This window comes from Pelmatolapia mariae, linkage group LG15, assembly GCF_036321145.2.
Source record: "Pelmatolapia mariae isolate MD_Pm_ZW linkage group LG15, Pm_UMD_F_2, whole genome shotgun sequence".
NCBI classification, from domain to species: Eukaryota; Metazoa; Chordata; class Actinopteri; order Cichliformes; family Cichlidae; genus Pelmatolapia; species Pelmatolapia mariae.
In genome coordinates this window covers 17,835,531-17,854,109 of record NC_086240.1, presented here as the reverse complement: position 1 = coordinate 17,854,109, position 18,579 = coordinate 17,835,531, and the positions used below count along the sequence as shown (strand labels likewise).

The 18,579-nt window shown below is 38.7% G+C and overlaps 1 protein-coding gene across 3 annotated transcripts in view; it reads right to left on the bottom strand.

Annotated features, from left to right (window-relative positions):
- lama2 (laminin, alpha 2) overlaps positions 1–18,579 on the bottom strand; it is a 215,613-nt gene that overhangs the window by 59,679 nt on the left and 137,355 nt on the right. For all 3 annotated transcript variants that reach the window (XM_063495049.1, XM_063495053.1, XM_063495052.1), the window contains exons 26-32: positions 18,027–18,131; positions 14,093–14,236; positions 8,082–8,258; positions 7,574–7,759; positions 7,261–7,379; positions 6,835–6,952; positions 4,987–5,139 (exon numbers count right to left, since the gene is read on the bottom strand). In XM_063495049.1, coding sequence (XP_063351119.1) covers positions 4,987–5,139; positions 6,835–6,952; positions 7,261–7,379; positions 7,574–7,759; positions 8,082–8,258; positions 14,093–14,236; positions 18,027–18,131 — 1,002 coding nt within the window. The remainder of the gene's footprint in view (positions 1–4,986; positions 5,140–6,834; positions 6,953–7,260; positions 7,380–7,573; positions 7,760–8,081; positions 8,259–14,092; positions 14,237–18,026; positions 18,132–18,579) is intronic.

Genomic DNA, 18,579 nt, shown 5'->3' with positions numbered 1-18,579 from the left:
GTCATTTCACTTTAAATCTCTTCAATGTCAAGAGCCGGCTGTCTCTTTGATTTGCTTTTTTCTAGAGGAAAAGATGAACACAGTCACTTTTATTTATCAGCAAAATTATCCCAGCCTAGGGATAATTATCCTGGAGCTGGCTGGAGCCTATTCCAGCTGTCTTAGGGCCCTAAAACAGCTGGGACATGCCCACCCCTCACCCGCAACCCTGAAAAGGGTAAGCGGAAGAGAATGGATGGATGAATTAATTATTAATTGAGAAAGTTACTATCTTAACATACGTATACACTCGCCAGCCACTTTGTCAGGTACGCCTGTTCAACTGGGCATAAATGCTAAGATTTAATCAGCCAATCACATAGCATCAACTCAATGCAACTAGGTATGTAGACATGGTCAAAATGACCTGGTGAAGTCTAAACTGAGCTTCAGAATGGGGAAGAAAGACGAATTAAGTAACTTTGGAATTACGATGGTTGCTGGTTTTGATGCGCTTTGATGGTCCGAATATTTTAGAAACTGCTGGGGCTTACATATTTTATGTTTATGAAAACATAAAATATCCAGTGATCAGCAGTTCTCTGGGTGAAAATGCCTTGTTGATGTCAGAGGACAGTGGTCAGGCTGCTTCAAGGTGATAGGAAGCAACAAGAACTCAAACCACCACTCATTCAATCAAAGGTTTGCAGAAGAGCATCTCTGAAGGCACAACACATTGAGACTTAAAGTAAATGGGTTAAGGAAGTACAGAAACACATTGGGTGCCACACTAATCACCTGAGAACAGAAGACTGAAACTACAAGGATTGAAAAATGTTGTCAGGTCTGATGAGTCTCAATTACTGATGTGACATTTAGACGTTAGGGTCAGAATTTGGCATAAACAACACGAAAGCATGGATCCACCCTGCTTCATGTCAGCAGTTCTAACTGATGCTTTTGGTGTGTTAGTCTGCCATGTTCTGATAACATGCCATGTCACAAATGAGGTCACTGTACTCACAAGACCTCCACAGTCACCAGATCTCAGTCCAGTAGATTAAGATCTGGGATGGGGTGGAATGGGAGATTTGTATCATGGATGTGCAGCTGACAAATCTGCAGCAACTGCAAGGTGATGTTGCAATAAGGATTAAAAACTCAGAAAAATATTGAATGTCTGAGTCAAAGAATTAAGAGTGTTCTGAAGGGAAAAGAGGTCTCACCCAGTGCTAGCAAGTTGTAACTAATAGAAGTGTACAGTGAGTGTAGATTGCTCTGAATCTCTGTGGGAAATCATTACTCGCTTCTTTTCACCACCTACAGTTGCTGAGCCAGTACAAGTTTTTGCACTGGTGAACTTTTATCTAAGACAGACCGTTTTGGAAAAGAAATATAGTTGGTCACACATAATAATGCATGGTTTTTGGCCTCAGTCCCATTCCTGTATGATGAGGTGCCGTGAGACCAAGAGCAACCAGCTACAGTAGCTGTTAGCCGACAGGTGCGATCTCACACGTCACAGACTTTAATAAGCTTCCTTCTTCAAGAGCAGGCCATCTGAAATACTAATTTTCCTCGCAGGGTTTCACTCTTGCTGTTGTTCGGATAGCCTCAAGGGTACAACAACACACAGAGATATAAATATATCTAAAATATTTTCATATCCACAGATGTTTCTGTTTATTTTGTAGTTTATTTTTAGCTATGCTTGTTATAAAAGTCTCACACACCCACACATGCACACACACGGACACAGTGTCTATTCATTCTTGTATTCTGGTACATCTCATGACAAAATAAGCCATGTTTTTATATAAATATAGAGTAAATCTGTACAATATGTGCAGACTGTAGGCACTTAGAACACACAACAAAATACCCCCTATTCCACCTCCATCCTCAAACACTCACTGTGAGCTCAATCATATTAACGCACACAATTTAAACAGCAATACATATTGTACACAAACGCGCACCTCTCTCTTTCATATCCCCAGGGTCCTGTCCTATGTGTTCGAATTGTTTGTTATAAATAGGAACTTCAATCAGTACAACAGGAAGTCGCCTCTTAACGAGGCAAGTCATTTCTATTAACTTCCTGTGTTCCTCGTTACCGCTAATTACCACAGAAACAAACTCGTTTAGCATTTTCAATTTAGCCCGCTCGGTTAGAAAATGCTAATGATGCTGCTGTTATGGAGAGCAAGATAGAAATGGGCAAGGAAAAAAACGTCTGGAAGGCAAAGAGGGACCAAAAATGAAAAGCAGAGGAAGAGGGTGTGAAGTAGTAAAAAAAAAAAAGAGAGAGAGAGAAAAACAAATTGGTAAAACCAGAGAAACCAAAGAGGTGAGAAGGAGAATGAGAGGAGGTGTTAAGGAGGATTGGGGAAAACAAAAAATGAGAAAACTAGAAACAAAAGACTGGCAAGAAGATGAAAGAAGACAACAGAGGAATAAATATATAACTAGGGAAAGGAGAACAGGAATTTAGGGGATGGGAATGAGGTGAAAAAAGATAAATTGGAGGAGTGGCAGAAGGAGGAACAACACAAGGAATGCAGAAGAAAGGCAGAGATGAAAGTCATGGAAGAAACTGGAAAAACTGACAAAAATTAGACAGTAAAAGAAACTGAAAGTGGCAAAAAAAAGTCTACTACAGTACATAACCACACACTTAGGGTTTAAAGTTGAGCATGGACAAAATTTGTATAATTACCATAATTATCCATGAATTTATGGTGAATGTTTAGGACTTGTGGTTTAAATCCATATTTGGAAGGGAATTATTGTTCCTTTAAGAATGAAAGCAGTAAAATGTTCCTTTAAAATGACAGTGGGCAACAAATACATTGATGCATTACAACCTAAACAAACTGGAATGAAAACACTGTTTTTGCTGACTCTTTCAGTTGTCCTGTTTGTATGTCCTTAAGCATGTCAAGCAAACTTTTCAGAACAAAAATTGAGCTGCACTGGACACAAACCTGAGGCATAAACATGCTCTGGGATGACAGCCAGCTGCCATGAACAGTTGCAAGTAAGATGCAAAAGGGTATACAAGGCTCCATGAGAATTCAACCTCCCCCATTTGTTTGGAAAGCTGTTGATATTACATTTAGCATTCTACCATTCAAGTACGATTCATTTTTACATTAACGTACTTCATCGCTTTACTCAAACATACTTTTAGTAGTGATAAATGGAGAGTCAGGGTACTCAGTGTAGTACACAATATTTACAGTATCACCCAGATTGGACTGAAATTTATTTTAATACTTAATGAGACTAATGGTTACTAATTGTAAATTAGTACTTTCACAGAAAAGTGGCCAAGGTGCTAATTCTGACATGATGCCAACACATTAAGGTGCCATTAGATTGACAGAAATGGAGAACATGTAAGAAATGAAGTAAGAAGTTGTAACTTCAACAAACAAATCCTTCCATTAATTTGCAGGCTGAGTATAACCTGTCAAAGCAGGTGATTGGGAACAGAGTATCAAAACAGTAGGTGTTTAAGTCAAACGGTAGGTCTGTGTGCACTCGTTTCTTGTCACTTCAGTGTGGTAGATAAGTTACATTAAAATCTGAAATGAAAGATAAGGTTTTAGATTTTTATGAGCAAATTTGCAGAAATTTTGGGAATTTCTGACTACATGATGAACAAAAATGTATATGTAAAATGTATCCAAGTAAATAATACTGAAATTAACAAAATAAGGTTTAAAAAAACTCTTTGGTTTTACAATGAGTAGGGCATGCATATGAGCATGTGAGCATATGAGCATTTTCACAGAGGTATGCTAATCGGTCCAGCAACACACTATGCAGTTCCCTAATCTAACATAGGTAAATAAAACACAGCTTGAGCAACTAAACCCATTTAAATAAATATTGAACATCTATTTACAGCAAGCCATGGATAATAGCGAACTACATAAACCAATAATTTTATCAATACTGCCCTAGATGATGTTATAAACCACCTTTGATGACTCACACTAGATTAAAAATACAACAGCGACTTCCTTACGACTCACAAAAATCAGTGCCTGGTGTTGGTACTGTTTTTTTCCCCACTGGAAACTGATTGCAAGTAGCTGTGGAGACCACTTTCGAATGCAAGGATTCCACAGGTCGCTCGATGGTACCCAGCCTGTCTCCAAATGATCACAGTCTTACTCAGACTGCAACTTGAAGAAGTGTTTTTTAATCTAGACAGACTGCCAACAGGTTACAGTCGAAGCCAGTATGCCCCGATGAGTTTAACTGCTCAGCATATGGCTCTAGGATGGTCTCATCTGCAACACATCTCTTTGTAATAGGATTCATTTTGTTATTTTGCAGCTAAATCGCAGTCCTGCACCAACTATTTCACTTTATGCGGAGGAATTTTTGAAAATTTAGCACAATTAATCAGAAACACATGCAATGCAATTCTTATATTCAATCACAAAGAGACAGGAGTCTGACTCTGTCTTATGCCCTTAGATTGCTAAAATCATTCTGATGGCAACTGACCACTCACAGACCTGGTCTCTATCATTGAAGCAACCATTTCAAAGGCAACAAGATTGTATGTTTATTACACAAAGTTGCAATAACTTTGGTCTCCAACCACTGTTTTATGTCATACAGCCATAGCATTATATACAGTAACTACTTGTAACTAATAGCCCTTGCTTGAAAAAAATATTCAGACATAAATTTGGGTGAGATCCAGAGAAGAGGAAATTACATAAAATATGAGAAAGCTGGAGGTCGTTAATTATTGCAGGGCTAATTACAGTACCAGACATCCTTTCCAACACACACTTACACACCTATATGGCACCCTCATCCACCTCTTTTCTCCAGAAACTGCTCAGCATATGGCTCTAGGATGGTCTCCAGCGGTAGAATGCCCACACACACACACACACACACACACACACACACACACACACACACACACACACACACACACACACACACACACACACACACACACACACACAGAGTTACCTGGCATATGGATGTCTCAGGGTCACAAGAGGAGGAGTGCCCACTGCACTGACACTGAACACAGCTGCCCATGCCTGTAGCCGTGGGCACTCTGGACGCTGGAGCAGATGCCAGGAAACCACTGCGAAGACGGTAGAATCCTGCAGCACACTCCTGCACGGAGAGATAATGGGAGCAGAGATTTAGATCAGAGACAAAGATTAAAAATAGAAGTAGACTTTTACAAGTTTGATGGCGCGTGCGTTCCCACGGTAACATCAAACTGTGCCTGGCACTGGAACACACTCACATAATAATCCCCAATCATTACTTCTCTGGGCAGCTGTTGACCGCTCTCTTTTTTTTCCGCACACACAAAGGTGTCTCCCTTCAGTAACTTTTGAACACAGCCACACACCCTCATGTACCTGCCAAATGCACACACACACACACACACACACAAAACTGCATCCATTCATACACACACATACAGACACACACATGCAAGGTAACTCTCTCTTCCTCTCTCTCCTGCTCAGTAATAATTAATGGAGTCCATTTAAAGAGCCATCTGTTCCCTGTGCTAGCACTAAACGCCTGTTTAAAAATACTTTATTAACAACGTCGGCAGCTACAAATAGAAATGGCCATCTGTCAGCTAAGCCCTCAACAACCTGAACATTTTAAGTTTAGATGCCATTTTTAATAGTATCTGTAGCTTTTAAGTTTTTTTTTTTTTTAGAAAATATGTGCTCTGCACACCTAATAAAATCCAACAAAGTGAAACAGAAGTTGAAGAACACAGTTAAAAGTTTGCCAGAAGACCTTGTATACCTTTAAGATTAACACAATAATGCCTAAACGACTTTCGGGCACTGCTGCCTAGCAGAATTAGCCAGAACTGTCGTGTCAGTGTATCATAAGCTGTGTCTCCAAAATCCTCATTAGACTAAAGATTGAGTCACAGCTATAAGATTTCTGTGGCTTAAGCAAAGGAGCTGGATGCAGCTGAAAGTCATTTGCTCGGACAAAATCGCAACTGAGTGGAGGAGATGCTCAGTGAGGCTTAATCCTGGCTAACCAAAGTAAAAGAATAAAAAACAGAATAGAAAAACAGGAGGGTCTGAAAGGCACTGAGAGGCTTAAAATGCTGAACTAAATGTAAATTGGAAACTTTTGAGATAGTACTGAAAGCCATGTCTGTGCACCCATTTTTTCCCCTCATTCTTTCTCATTGTGAGAGAAGCAGGAAAAAAAAAACCTAATTCTTCCGAGCTCTGAAGGAAGCAGCCAGTTCAGCTCACTCTGTGATTAATGTTGAACTTTTATTAATTTCAACAGTTTTTCTTGTGATTTTTTTGTAAGAATCTCACACTATCGTACTTTTATTGTCTTTTTTCATTCGTTTTAATGTTCCATGCTTTTTTTCAGCTGCACGCAATTAATTTCAACACACAACTTATATTGGGTTACAGGACCCAGCTAGAAAATGTGGCATCCCCAGGTAGAAGCAAAAAAAAAGAAAAAGAAAAAAGAACAATCTAATATCTCCACTCATCTGTCCAAAGGACATTGTTCCATAAGTCTTTTGGTTTGTTCAGATACTTTGGAAACCATGCTGCCTCATTTTAGAGAGATGTTCTCAAGTCTTTTCTATATGAGATAGTCTCCAAGTTTCACCTGTTTTTAAATTTAAAATGATTCATTTAAAAAAACACAGTTACTTGCAAATACTATGGAGCACTATACCCACCATCTGTAAGCTGTATATATTTACTGAGCTTCTTTTACAAGACTTTTCCAGATATTTGGTCTTCAGATGTGTGGGGTCATGTGTAAATGCATGCACGTATTTAATTGTGTCCCCACCTCACAGGAAAGTCCAGAGTATCCAATCGGACAGTCACACTTCTCTATCTGGTGGGCTTTCTCACTTTCTTTGGTTGGTATGCCCTCCTCGGCCACTGTCAGACTGATCTCTGAAATACTGGGAGAAAAAATAAAATAAAAATCAAGAATCTTTGAATTTATTAGTTTAACGAACAAAACTCTAAAAAAGTAAAGTAAAAAATTAGATTTTAAAACATTGCATTATTGCACCTGAAGACTTTTACAAAAGTAATGTTTATTTAGCTATTGTCCCAATGTGTGAGGATGCAGGATTAAGTTGTTCTCTGTGTGTGTGTGTGTGTGTGTGTGTGTGTGTGTGTGTGTGTGTGTGTGTGTGTGTGTGTTTGTGTGTGTGTGTGTGTGTGTGTGTGTGTGTGTGTGTGTGTGTGTGTGTGTGTGTTTTACCGGCTTTGTCTCATCAAGTTGCCATGTGATGCCTTAATTAGGATGTAGTCCACATAGAACAAAATGTCCATGAAGTCCTCTCGAGTCATAGTCCGACCATCTGCAAATTTCCACTCATGCTGCACGCGCACACACACACGCACATGCACACACGATGAACAATCAACATTATCACTGCACTCAGTTTAAGAATCCCTGTTTGCATGGAGTAAAATAAACAATTAATTTTAAATTACTCCTACATTTACTGTACTACTGTACTACTGCCGCTACTAATATGAATTTACTTATCACCTCTAAACCATTACTGTACCTCTGTCATGTCAATCTCATGGCGGGTGAGCTGACCAATCTGGAGTCCTGTTATGTGGCGTGTCATCACCATGTTGTGGTTAGGACCACCTTTAATAATAACCTGAGGCTCATAGGAGGAAGGACCAGTTTCTTCTCTGGCCTCATAGTACACAGCATATTTCAGCTGCCCCCCATATGCTGTGATCTTAAGAGAAACAATGACACAAAACAATCACCAACATTGTACTTATTTGATTTTTGAGCACTATTTTTGAGATTCTCTATGAATATCTTGCCGTTTTGTCTTACATACATGCAAAACAATGGATCTGTACGCAATATACGGATGTACATTAGCCTAATGAATGGCAGGTGTGACATCAGTTTTGCAATTATATTTGGAAAGACATTCATTCATGATGTTTGTTAGCACCTATCACTATACACACTATCTTGTAAATACCACAGTAAAATCCAAGATAATACGAACAATAAAAAAAAAAACCCCACACTGCGATATTTCCTACCATAGAGCCTTTGAACTGCTCAGGCAGTTTCCAGTAGTAAGGTTCAGACAGAGTTGAGGTGATAAGTTCTGCATGAACGATGATCTCAGGATGTTGGAAGCTAACTCCTGTTCTCGTCTCCACGGCGTTGGATTTATCCACCAAGGGGAGCACCGTCTGCTCCGGCTTCAGTGTTAACTGGGATACACAACCATGACAATATTAATGCAGCGGCCTGTGGAACCCAGCAGAATAACTCCAAAAGATATCGTTCAAGAGAATAATCCTGTTTTCTGTTCATACTGTTTGGGTACCTGATTGTACTGTTTATTAGAAAATTAAATAGCATAATACAAGTACTTAGAATATGTACAACAGTTACTTTCAATGGCATAAGCCTAAACAATGTGAACATGTTAAAAACTTCATGTGAACGAGCAGCGAAGGAGTCTGTGTTCAGTTGCAATTTCATTACGTAGCCTCTAGTATACGAGTGAACAGAATGTGTCACAATAACTGTCTGAGATGCCCAGACAAAATTTCAGCTTCTCTTATTTTTTTTTCTGTTTGCCGTCTTGTAATTTGGCCTCCAAAACGGTCCAAACGGAGGCACTTCCTGCACACACACTTGATTGAAACATGATGGGAGTTTTTTAGAGAATCCTTCAAATGAGATTGAATAGTTCTTGGCATACTTCTCGTCCTTTGAGGTCTGTGAAGACTTTTCTGTGATATAACAATGACCTTTACTCCCGCTCTGAACCTAAATGCATTAAGAAGAATTTCTTTACCGTGTTCACACTATGTATTGTACAAGGGAACACCTTCACTCTCAAAAATGTGTTAAAGCGACACATTAACAGATTATTCATTAAAACAAACCCACTAACAACACAGAAGAAATCTCCTTTTTTCCTGTGGGTTATTAATGAGTGAAGGAAGTGTTTGTTTCTTTCTTCAGCAAATTGATAATTTTAAAATTTCTTCACTTAGTGATCAAAGTCTGTTCTTTTACATTCTAGATATAATTTAAGTCTGATGTGCCAAGCTTTCTCTTTGATATGTAAATAATATCTCAGTTATTACAAGCAGTCTGGAGAAAAACTACCCCTTTCATTCCCATTTTCTCCATCTCTCACTTTATGTGTATATATTTCAATACTACTCGAATAATATCACAGTTTATTATTGACTGTGGATTGTGGTTCAGTGAAACACTTTAAAAAAAGATCCATCTGTCCAGAAGTGTTGATATGTGGATATTGCGTGAGTAATATTGAGGCATTATGGAAGGGGTTTTTTTGGTTGGGTGCACAGATTTTCTGGAATCTATTAAGTTACTAAAGCATGGATATACTAGGAATATTGCCTGTATAAGTGAGGTAGTCACACATGAAATGGGAAACTGCTCGCTTCTTACTTAACTATTACTCATAAGTTATTATTACTTATTACTATGGCATACATTAATATAGAGTACTGGATTTCTCACAAATATAAATAGAAATGAAATTAATGGTAAAAAATTTGTAAAAAAATAAGAGTTCCGTACTGTCATTGAACAATGTGTAAATTTAGACCTCATTAGATATAAAACACATTAAACTGCTGCCTTCATATATCTGTTTAAGTAACAGTGTATCATTAAGAATGTTTTTCTTTTTAATGCTTTAATCTGAGTGTTTAGTGTGTCACGGCAAATGAGGCAGGCCAAACCATAATGCCAGCATGTCACAGGTAGCAGTCTATATTACAATATGTATAGGCATGCAAAAGTCTTGAGCCACCCCTCATTTCTTTATGTTTTGCTAGGAAAATGAGAAATTTATTGAAACATGTGCAAACATAAATTTAAATATTGTATTAAAGCACTATATAAACTGAGTCTGCTTCTTCTTTTTTCCTCTTTTTTTGTCCAGTTTTGTCACATTTTTAAGGAGACTGCATACCATGTGGAGATATGCCAAGTTTTCATCTAACAGCTCTTTGGGAATCACCTTTGTTGGTGCAGAAATGTGTTTTTATGCCTGCCAAACTGTGCTATCTTAGGCATGTTTTAGCAAAAGGCTGCTAGTAAAATTGATTATAAGTTTTTTAAGATGTCTGTTACAGCTAGCCACAACAGTTGTTGATCCCTTGAGCATCAAGTGGCTTTACAGTCAAAAAACGTTCCAAGGACTGGACTAAAAATGAGTGAAAAGGCATCTCATGTCTAAAGGAAAACTTTTGTAAAAAGACCTGTGTTCAAGACCTCTTTAAAAATCACAAAGTTTGTATATAATATACAGTCAGGTCCATAAATATTGTGGCTCTATACACAACCACAATGGATTCCAAATGAAACGAACAAGACATGCTTTAACTGCAGACTGCCAGCTTTTATTTGAGGGTATTTACATCCAAATCAGGTGAACAGTATAGGAATTATGACAGTTTGTATATGTGCCTTAAGGGACCAAAAGTAATGGGACAATTGGCTTCTCAGCTGTTCCATGGCCAGGTGTGTGTTATTTCCTCATTACCCCAATTACAATGAACAAATAAAAGGTCCAGAGTTCATTTCAAGTGTGCTGCTTGCTTTTTGAACCTGTTGCTGTCAACTGCCAGGATGAGATCCAAAGAGCTGTCACTACCAGTGAAGCAAGCCATCATTAGGCTGAAAAAAACAAAACAAACCCATCAGAGAGATAGCAAAAACATCAGGCGTGGCCAAAACAACTGTTTAGAACATTCCCAAAAAGAAGGAACGCACTGGTGAGCTCAGCAACACCAAAAAACTAGGAAGACCACAGAACACAACTGTGGTGGATGACCAAAGAATCCTTTCCCTGGTGAAGAAAACACCCTTCACAACAGTTGGCCAGAACAAGAACACTCTCCAGGAGGTAGGTGTATGTGCGTCAGAGTCAACAATCAAGAGAAGACTCCACCAGTGTGAATACAGAGGGTTCACCACAAGATGTAAACCTTTGGTGAGCCCCAAAAACAGGCAGGCCAGATTAGAGTTTGCCAAACGACATCTGAAAAAGCCGTCGCAGTTCTGGAACAACATCCTATGGACAGATGAGACCAACATCAACTTGTACCAGAGTGATGGGAAGAGAAGAGTATGGAGAAGGAAAGGAACTGCTCATGATCCTAAGCATACCACCTCATTAGTGAAGCATTGTGGTGGAAGTGTCATGGCGTGGGCATGTATGGCTGCCAGTGGAACTGGTTCTCTTGTATTTATTGATGATGTGACTGCTGACAAAAGCAGCACAATGAATTCTGAAGTGTTTCAGGCAATATTATCTGCTCATATTCAGACAAATGCTTCAAAACTCATTGGACGGCGCGTCACAGTGCAGGTGGACAACAACCCAAAGCATACTGCAAAAGCAACCAAAGAGTTTTTGAAGGGAAAGAAGTGGACTGTTTTGCAATGGCCAAGTCAATCACCTGACCTGAATCCGATTGAGCATGTATTTCACTTGCTGAAGACAAAACTGAAGGGAAAATGCCCCAAGAACAAGCAGGAACTGAAGACTGTTGCAGTAGAGGCCTGGCAGAGCATCACCAGGGATGAAACCCGGCGTCTGGTGATGTCTATGTGTTCCAGACTTCAGGCTGTGATTGACTGTAAAGGATTTGCAACCAAGTATTAAAAAATGAATGTTTGATTTATGGTTCTTATTCTGTCCCATTACTTTTGGTCCCTCAAGAAGTGGGAGGCACATTTGCAAACTGTTGTAATTCCTACACCGTTCACCTGATTTGGATGTAAATACCCTGAAATAAAAGCTGACACTCTGCAGTTAAAGCATGTCTTGTTCGTTTCATTTGGAATCCATTGTGGTGGTGTATAGAGCCAAAAATGTTAGAATTGTGTCGATGTCCCAATATTTATGGACCTGACTGTATATAATCAATGCATTATCTTTACAGTTTACCTACAGACTTAAAGCAAGCACTAGACTTTTGCTTTTGTTTTTTCAGATATTTACAATGTTTTCTTTCTTCTATCTGGTGCTTTAATATTCCTAGTTTTCCCACAGATAAGGGAAATTCCACATAAAGGTAAAAGCTTTTACAGTTTTATGCTGGTGCAAATCTTCATTAAATATTCACCCATCTAACACTTCTAGTTTCCTCAAAAAAAGTTGTGTGCAGCAAGTTGTATGTACGTAAAACCTCTATGTAATCTGATGTAGTGTGAGTTTTCAAGAGTGTGCATTAATGCATGTGTACTGTGTTTGCATAGTGTGTGTGTGTGCATAGTGTCCACTCATAGTGTGTGTGTATATATCCCACTTCACTCAGTGTAATCTCACGATTCAGTGGTTCAGAAAAAATCTCCCTCTTTCCAATAAACTCTCCATTTTTTTCTCTCTTTCTGTCTGTCCACCCTCCCTGTCAACAATAAATGAAGTGAATGGTTGTTGTTCAAATGAGGCCTCTCGCCACCCTCCTAAAACTCTACGGGTTACCACGGAAACGGCAGTTTATTGCTGATTGCAACCATTTCTACAATAAAGGGGCCTTATTCAAAACACTCTTTCTTCAACAACTGATTGTAAACTTCCTGAGTGTCTTTCTAAATCTATCAGACCTCATTTTCACGCCTATGTTTATGTTCTCTAAAACATGTACAATGGATGACTGAACAGCAGGAAAAGTTCCTTGATTATGTTGACAGTGTAGGAAATCTCATCTTTTCATTGTTAAAACAACTTCATACATTTTAGACACATTAACAGCTATGAATGCCAATGTTAGTCTTTAGGTAGCTTGCTAATTTAATAACTCAATACTTGCTACACAGGTTGAGATAGCAACACAAAGTCTACCCAGAGAGGTAAATCTGTGAATACTAAGTGAATATCTGCTCTCAAAAGGATACAGGTGTTGACATTTTTGCCAAAGAAGACAGATGGTTAAGAGAGTACAACAAGACATCTATGCTCACCTGGAACAACCATCATTGAACCCACACTCACATCTTGACCCATGTGATCCTAACTGCTCACATATCTCCGTATCAGCTGCCAGAACTGAAGAAGTTTCAGGTGTGAGGTGAAACATCTTCCAGAACCTCAAGAAGTCCAGATGGCTTCAACTCAAACATTGAGACTGAGAACCTACAGACACCTATTAACTCATATAATAGCCTGTGAACAGCCCTGTTTGTGAGCAGCAGAGGGATTTGCAACTGCAGGACTTCTTGTTTCTGCAAACCAATGTGAGGCGAAACTTTTGTTGTGAACACCACACGGCTTTTGTTGGTCCATGGCTTTTTTGTTTTGCCCCCATCAGGTTGTAATTGTTATCCCTTGTATTGATACCCACTTTTCGTAAGTGCATCAAACAATGCAGCATCCACAGTCTTCAAAAAGACACAGCTATCAGAGCTGCTATAAAAGCCCTTAACCTTGTTTAATCATTGGAGGTGTCTGTGTTTTTATAACATTGTTAATTCCATCTGCAGTACAGGAGAAAATCATTAAACAATGCTTCTGTTTACTGGCAAAAATACTATGTTTTGTTCTTCACTGAGCAAAATTAGGTGCAATCAAATCTGCTAAGATTAAATGTTCATAAAAGCTGCAGATCATCTGTACATAATGAGCAAAGGACATGGAGTCTACTTGGCAACGCTCGTATAATGCAGAGTCAGTTGCAGGCAGCCGGCTGCCAAATGAGTTATCTCAGCAAGTAAGCTCGTGTAGACAGCGTGTAAATCAAATAGGCAATTTAGAAAACGACTGTCTAGGTCCTCTTTTCTGACACACTACGGGCAAAACAGCTCATAAGTGAACAAGGATACAGACCATAATATTAGCTTTAAAGTCACTAGTGACATCACCAGCATTTTGAGCAATATACAGCAATATTTTGCTTCTGTTGGTTACTTTATTTTTTAGAAAGTTTTTGGGAACAAAATAAAACACTGCCACCAAAATCCTCCAAATGTTTCTAACTTCAGAGTTGACTTGAAATTAAACTTTGTCTTTTCATCTCTTAAACATTTCAAAACACATACGTTTACTTACCCACATCCTGATAAGTCCTTGCGCCTCTGTGCAGAAGTGGGTCAATCCGTAACAGTAACACCTGCTGCAGCCCAGCGGGTTTCGTAGGGATAACCCAAACGTGTCGGGCTTACAGTGATCGCAGTAGTCTCCCTCCACATTTTCCTAAAATGTGACAGAGCAAATTAAAGCAACCTTTGAGCCAGTCTTTCTATGCATACTTTAAATGAAAACATTTCTTTAGGAAATACTTTAAAAGACTCTTTTCTCCTTGAGGCTATAAAGCACATTTAGCTTAATAGTACTCTTGGGATCTAGTGTCTCACTCCAGAACATGTCAGCACGGCTGAAAGTCTAAACCCTTCAGATAAAAGTAGCAGTCCAGAAGTTGCCCTAGATATGTGTTTACAGCAATTTAATGATTAATATTTTCTTAGATGTCATAAAAAGTTTAACTGATTAGTTTATATGCTTGCACATATCACATATTAAAAAAAACTACCAAGGAATCCTACACAGGAAATGCATTTGGTGTCTTGGCTTCACTGGGGTGGCAATAAGAATCTGGACCGACTGTTTACATTGTGAGTAAATAAGCTGAGACTTGACTGGTCTAAAATGGAATTGTGGACAGGGCTGTGCATTAAGCCTTCTCTCTGCAAAGGAAAGTTACAGTGCTGTCAACACAACATCATCCAATTAATGTTGAGTTCTGTCAAAAAGTCCTGCAGGTTAGTGAGAAAGGACAGAGGAGGGAAGAGTGGGAAGGTATAGTCAGGAAGCGAGGACAACGTTAGGATTTCTTCATTAAAAGTAAATCATTATGTCACTATTGGGGGCTGTTTATCATAACATTTTTTGGGAGGGGGGGTTTGTATCACAAAAGAAAGAAAATCCCACTGCATGCTCACATACAGCAATACCTAAAAATCCACACATACCCACATTTGAATTACTGTAACTAATGCTCATAACTGTATTATACTTTATTCAGTCCCTGTACAGTCCCAAAGGTAGACGCACAGTGACAGTTTTATTTCCTTATATTGTTCTTCAGATTCCCTACAATTGTTAACCAAATGCACTATATACTGTACTTCCTTACTTAAAAAAAAAATCTGTACCCAAAGTCATTAGTGTTGTTTTCCTTCACTGCTGACACACTGATCTCTTGTATGTCTTACTGTCTTTAGTCCTCAGAAAGTGGAATACAGCTCAGTTATGATATTCCACGTTGGTGTTGGAGATATTTTATTAGTAGTTAGTGGCAGCAGTTATTAGTAAGTTGTGGATAGCGCAGTGTACTTAGCTGTGGTCTGCTGGTGGAGCAACATCAAAGCTTGTGTGACCAACAGACCAAATAAACTGATCAGGGGAGCTCTGTGATTGGCTGCAAATTGGACACTTTTTAAGCTGTGGTTGGAGAGGAGGTCATGGAACAAACTGTTATCCATCACTGATAATCCTGCACTGCACCTTTTGCACTGCTTACCAGACAGGCAGCAGAGCAGCTTCTATAACAAGGACACGTATCGGAAATATTTCAGAGCAATAATTCTTTACAATGCTATTTTATTACTTTAAATGCTGTAACAAAAGAATGTAACAAATATGTGGTAAGTTTTTCCCATTCTTATCCCTCTGAAAAGCTCCCTGGCTACTTAGCTGTATATTTATGATCACTGTTCTGTGGAATGATGTAATCTCATCCAATACATTTGGCTGAATCTGAGCGCACAGAATGTGCCTGTTTCTCATTCTGTATTCTGTTGCTTCTGTCAAAAGTGAAGGCATCGATAACATTTTGATAGGTTGATGGTTTTCTTTCTTTCAGAACTCTACTGTTTTCCTTTTGTAAGTTTTGTGAACAACAGCCAAACCGTTCTATTTTTAAGTTTTACCAAGAATTCAATCTAAGTTTCTAATCATTAAGACCAGTGGACAAAAAACATGCATGAATGTTCCCCTTCATGCAGGGGAACATTCTTGACTTGATGTGCAACATTCATCATGCATATGCTGAAGACTTTCCTACCAGATTGTTCATTAATGTTCATCTTCACCTGCTTGCTTTATTAAAAATTTTATTTAGATTGCAGCAGCTTTTAATTTAGGGGTTAGTAAGTTATGACATGATTTCATTTAAGTTTTAATGTTAAAGCACAAAATTGAAGAGCAGTGATGTGCCTGATGATATAACGCAATGTAGGTAGATCACATGCTAGGCAGAGAGGTACACATTAACATACAGGACTTCTACATACAGGAGACAGGTTACTAATGACCGAGTGATTGCAAGTCAACCTCCTACCTTTTCAGAGAGAAGATGAGTGATGTAAAGCCTCATTACATGCCATGAATCAGGTGGTATATGTGTGTGTATGCGCAAAAAGTTTGCATTTTTGCGTGTGTCATAATGTGATCAGTAAGTGACAGCAGAGATGAAAAGTGATGCCAGGTGGACCAGTCTCTATCAAATATGTGAAAGTGTGTATCTTCAGCAAGGTAATGATGAAAAGAGTGCATATGCAGTAATGTGATCACCTTGTCAACGTGACGATAAGAGGTGTAAAATTTAAGCTTTATATGTGTGTAACTCCTGTAAAAATGTGTGTGTCAGGGTTTTTCAAGGACACAGAGAGAGATGATGGTGACGGATGAATCAAATTTCAGTTTTCTCAGGTAGAACATTTAACTACTCTGACTGTAACTCAAATTCTGTCTCTCTGACACACAGACAGGACAAATCTAGGAAATATCAGATGTCTACAGTTCACCCATACAGATGCTAAATTAGAAGCAGTGCAGGGATAATACAAGCATAAGTATTCATCAAGTAAAGAGTAGTTACTACTGCACTGAGACAAATTGACCATGATCAAAAAGACCCCTCTACCGGGATTAAGAAAATGTTTCGAATTAAGAAAATCGAGTTAAAGCTTAGTAATTTTGCCACATTGTGTCTTGTGGAAAAAATATGATTTCAAAGATAGTCAGAAAAACAACATTGTATAGTTTGCAGGTAAATATGAAATAGCTATTTCCGACAAGGGAAATAAGGGTTGGTGCTGGAAAGTGGTAGAATCTCACCTTCTGTGGCAACACTATTTCAGTGAGTGTCAGTCAAAGTGAAGAGTACCGCTGACGAACACATGACAAAATGGGAAATTTAAAGGAGGGTGTGGTGGGGCGTGATCTGAGTTATTCTTTGTGTTTCCTGGTTTTCCCCCGGCTCCCAGCAGTTTAGATTTATGTTTTACCTTTTGACCTTTCTTTGTTTGGGACTTTTATAAGCAATAAAAATTTACTTTCCATTTATTCATTCTGCCTCTGATGTCCTGCATTTGAGTTCTGGTCTGCAAACCATGACAGCATCTTTATATCTGTTAGTGTACAAGGTGTGATGACAACGTTTTGGGACCCAGGCCATAAAATTTATCTGATCTCTCCTCCAAGATTATCTTCACACACACACCACAACTATTTTTAGATCACTTCCTGGAAGTTCTGCTCCGTCCTTTCACACTTTTGCAAGTTTTCTGGCTCATTTCACTGAACCTTTTGATCACACCTCATACGTTTGCATGTATGTCTCTTCCAGTATATGGAGGTCATCGTGCGCAGATGTCAGTCATACTCGGCACGGTGACATTTGCTGGAATAATTACATACAAACACACGCGCACACATATACTTTAAAACACAAACATGGGCAGACTCCCCACAGAGACAGAAAGGACAGCGAAAGCATGCGAATTAGGTTTTAAATCTGCACTGACATTTAAAATCTAACCTATCATCTCTGCGAGGAGTCAAAATAATAAACAGCACATGCTTTTTCTCGCTTTTCCATAAAAACATTCACTGGACAATGCCAGTATCTTGCCAGAAAAATAAATAAATAAATAAATGAATAAAATAAGCCTTTAACATAATGTGAAAACGTGGCTGTTACCTTGCAGCTACATTTTCCTGTTCGATCTGCACAGCCACAGGCTCCTCTCTCCTGGTCGCAAGTCTGGCTGTCCGATCCTGCGATGTTGCACTTGCACTGGATGCACTGTGGGGGGGGAAAAAAAGCAAGTTTTCGCTATCAACAACATGACAGGCCTTAGAGGAGGGAGCAGAGTGTGTCCTAGCTTTATGCTTCACTAAACAACTCACTCCAAAATGAAAATGTTGCCATTATCTTCTCATTCCAATGTCAACTGAGAATTTCAGACAAACACCAGAACCAGAGGTTTTCTGGTTTGAAAAGTTCCCAGGTTTGAAAAGTGTAAAAAAATAACTGTTTTCTGAACTTTTTAAAGAGTGTCTTCCTTGATTGATTCAGTAACTGTGCTAAAAACTCCTCTATCATAAGCTACACAACAAAGCCAAATGACAAATATAAGATTATGTATAAACTTTCAAAGTCTTATCAAAGTAAGACTGAAACAAAACAAAAAATTGGCAATAATGTCCATTTAAGCTTTGATTAAAATGTCACTCTATATTTAAGCTATAGG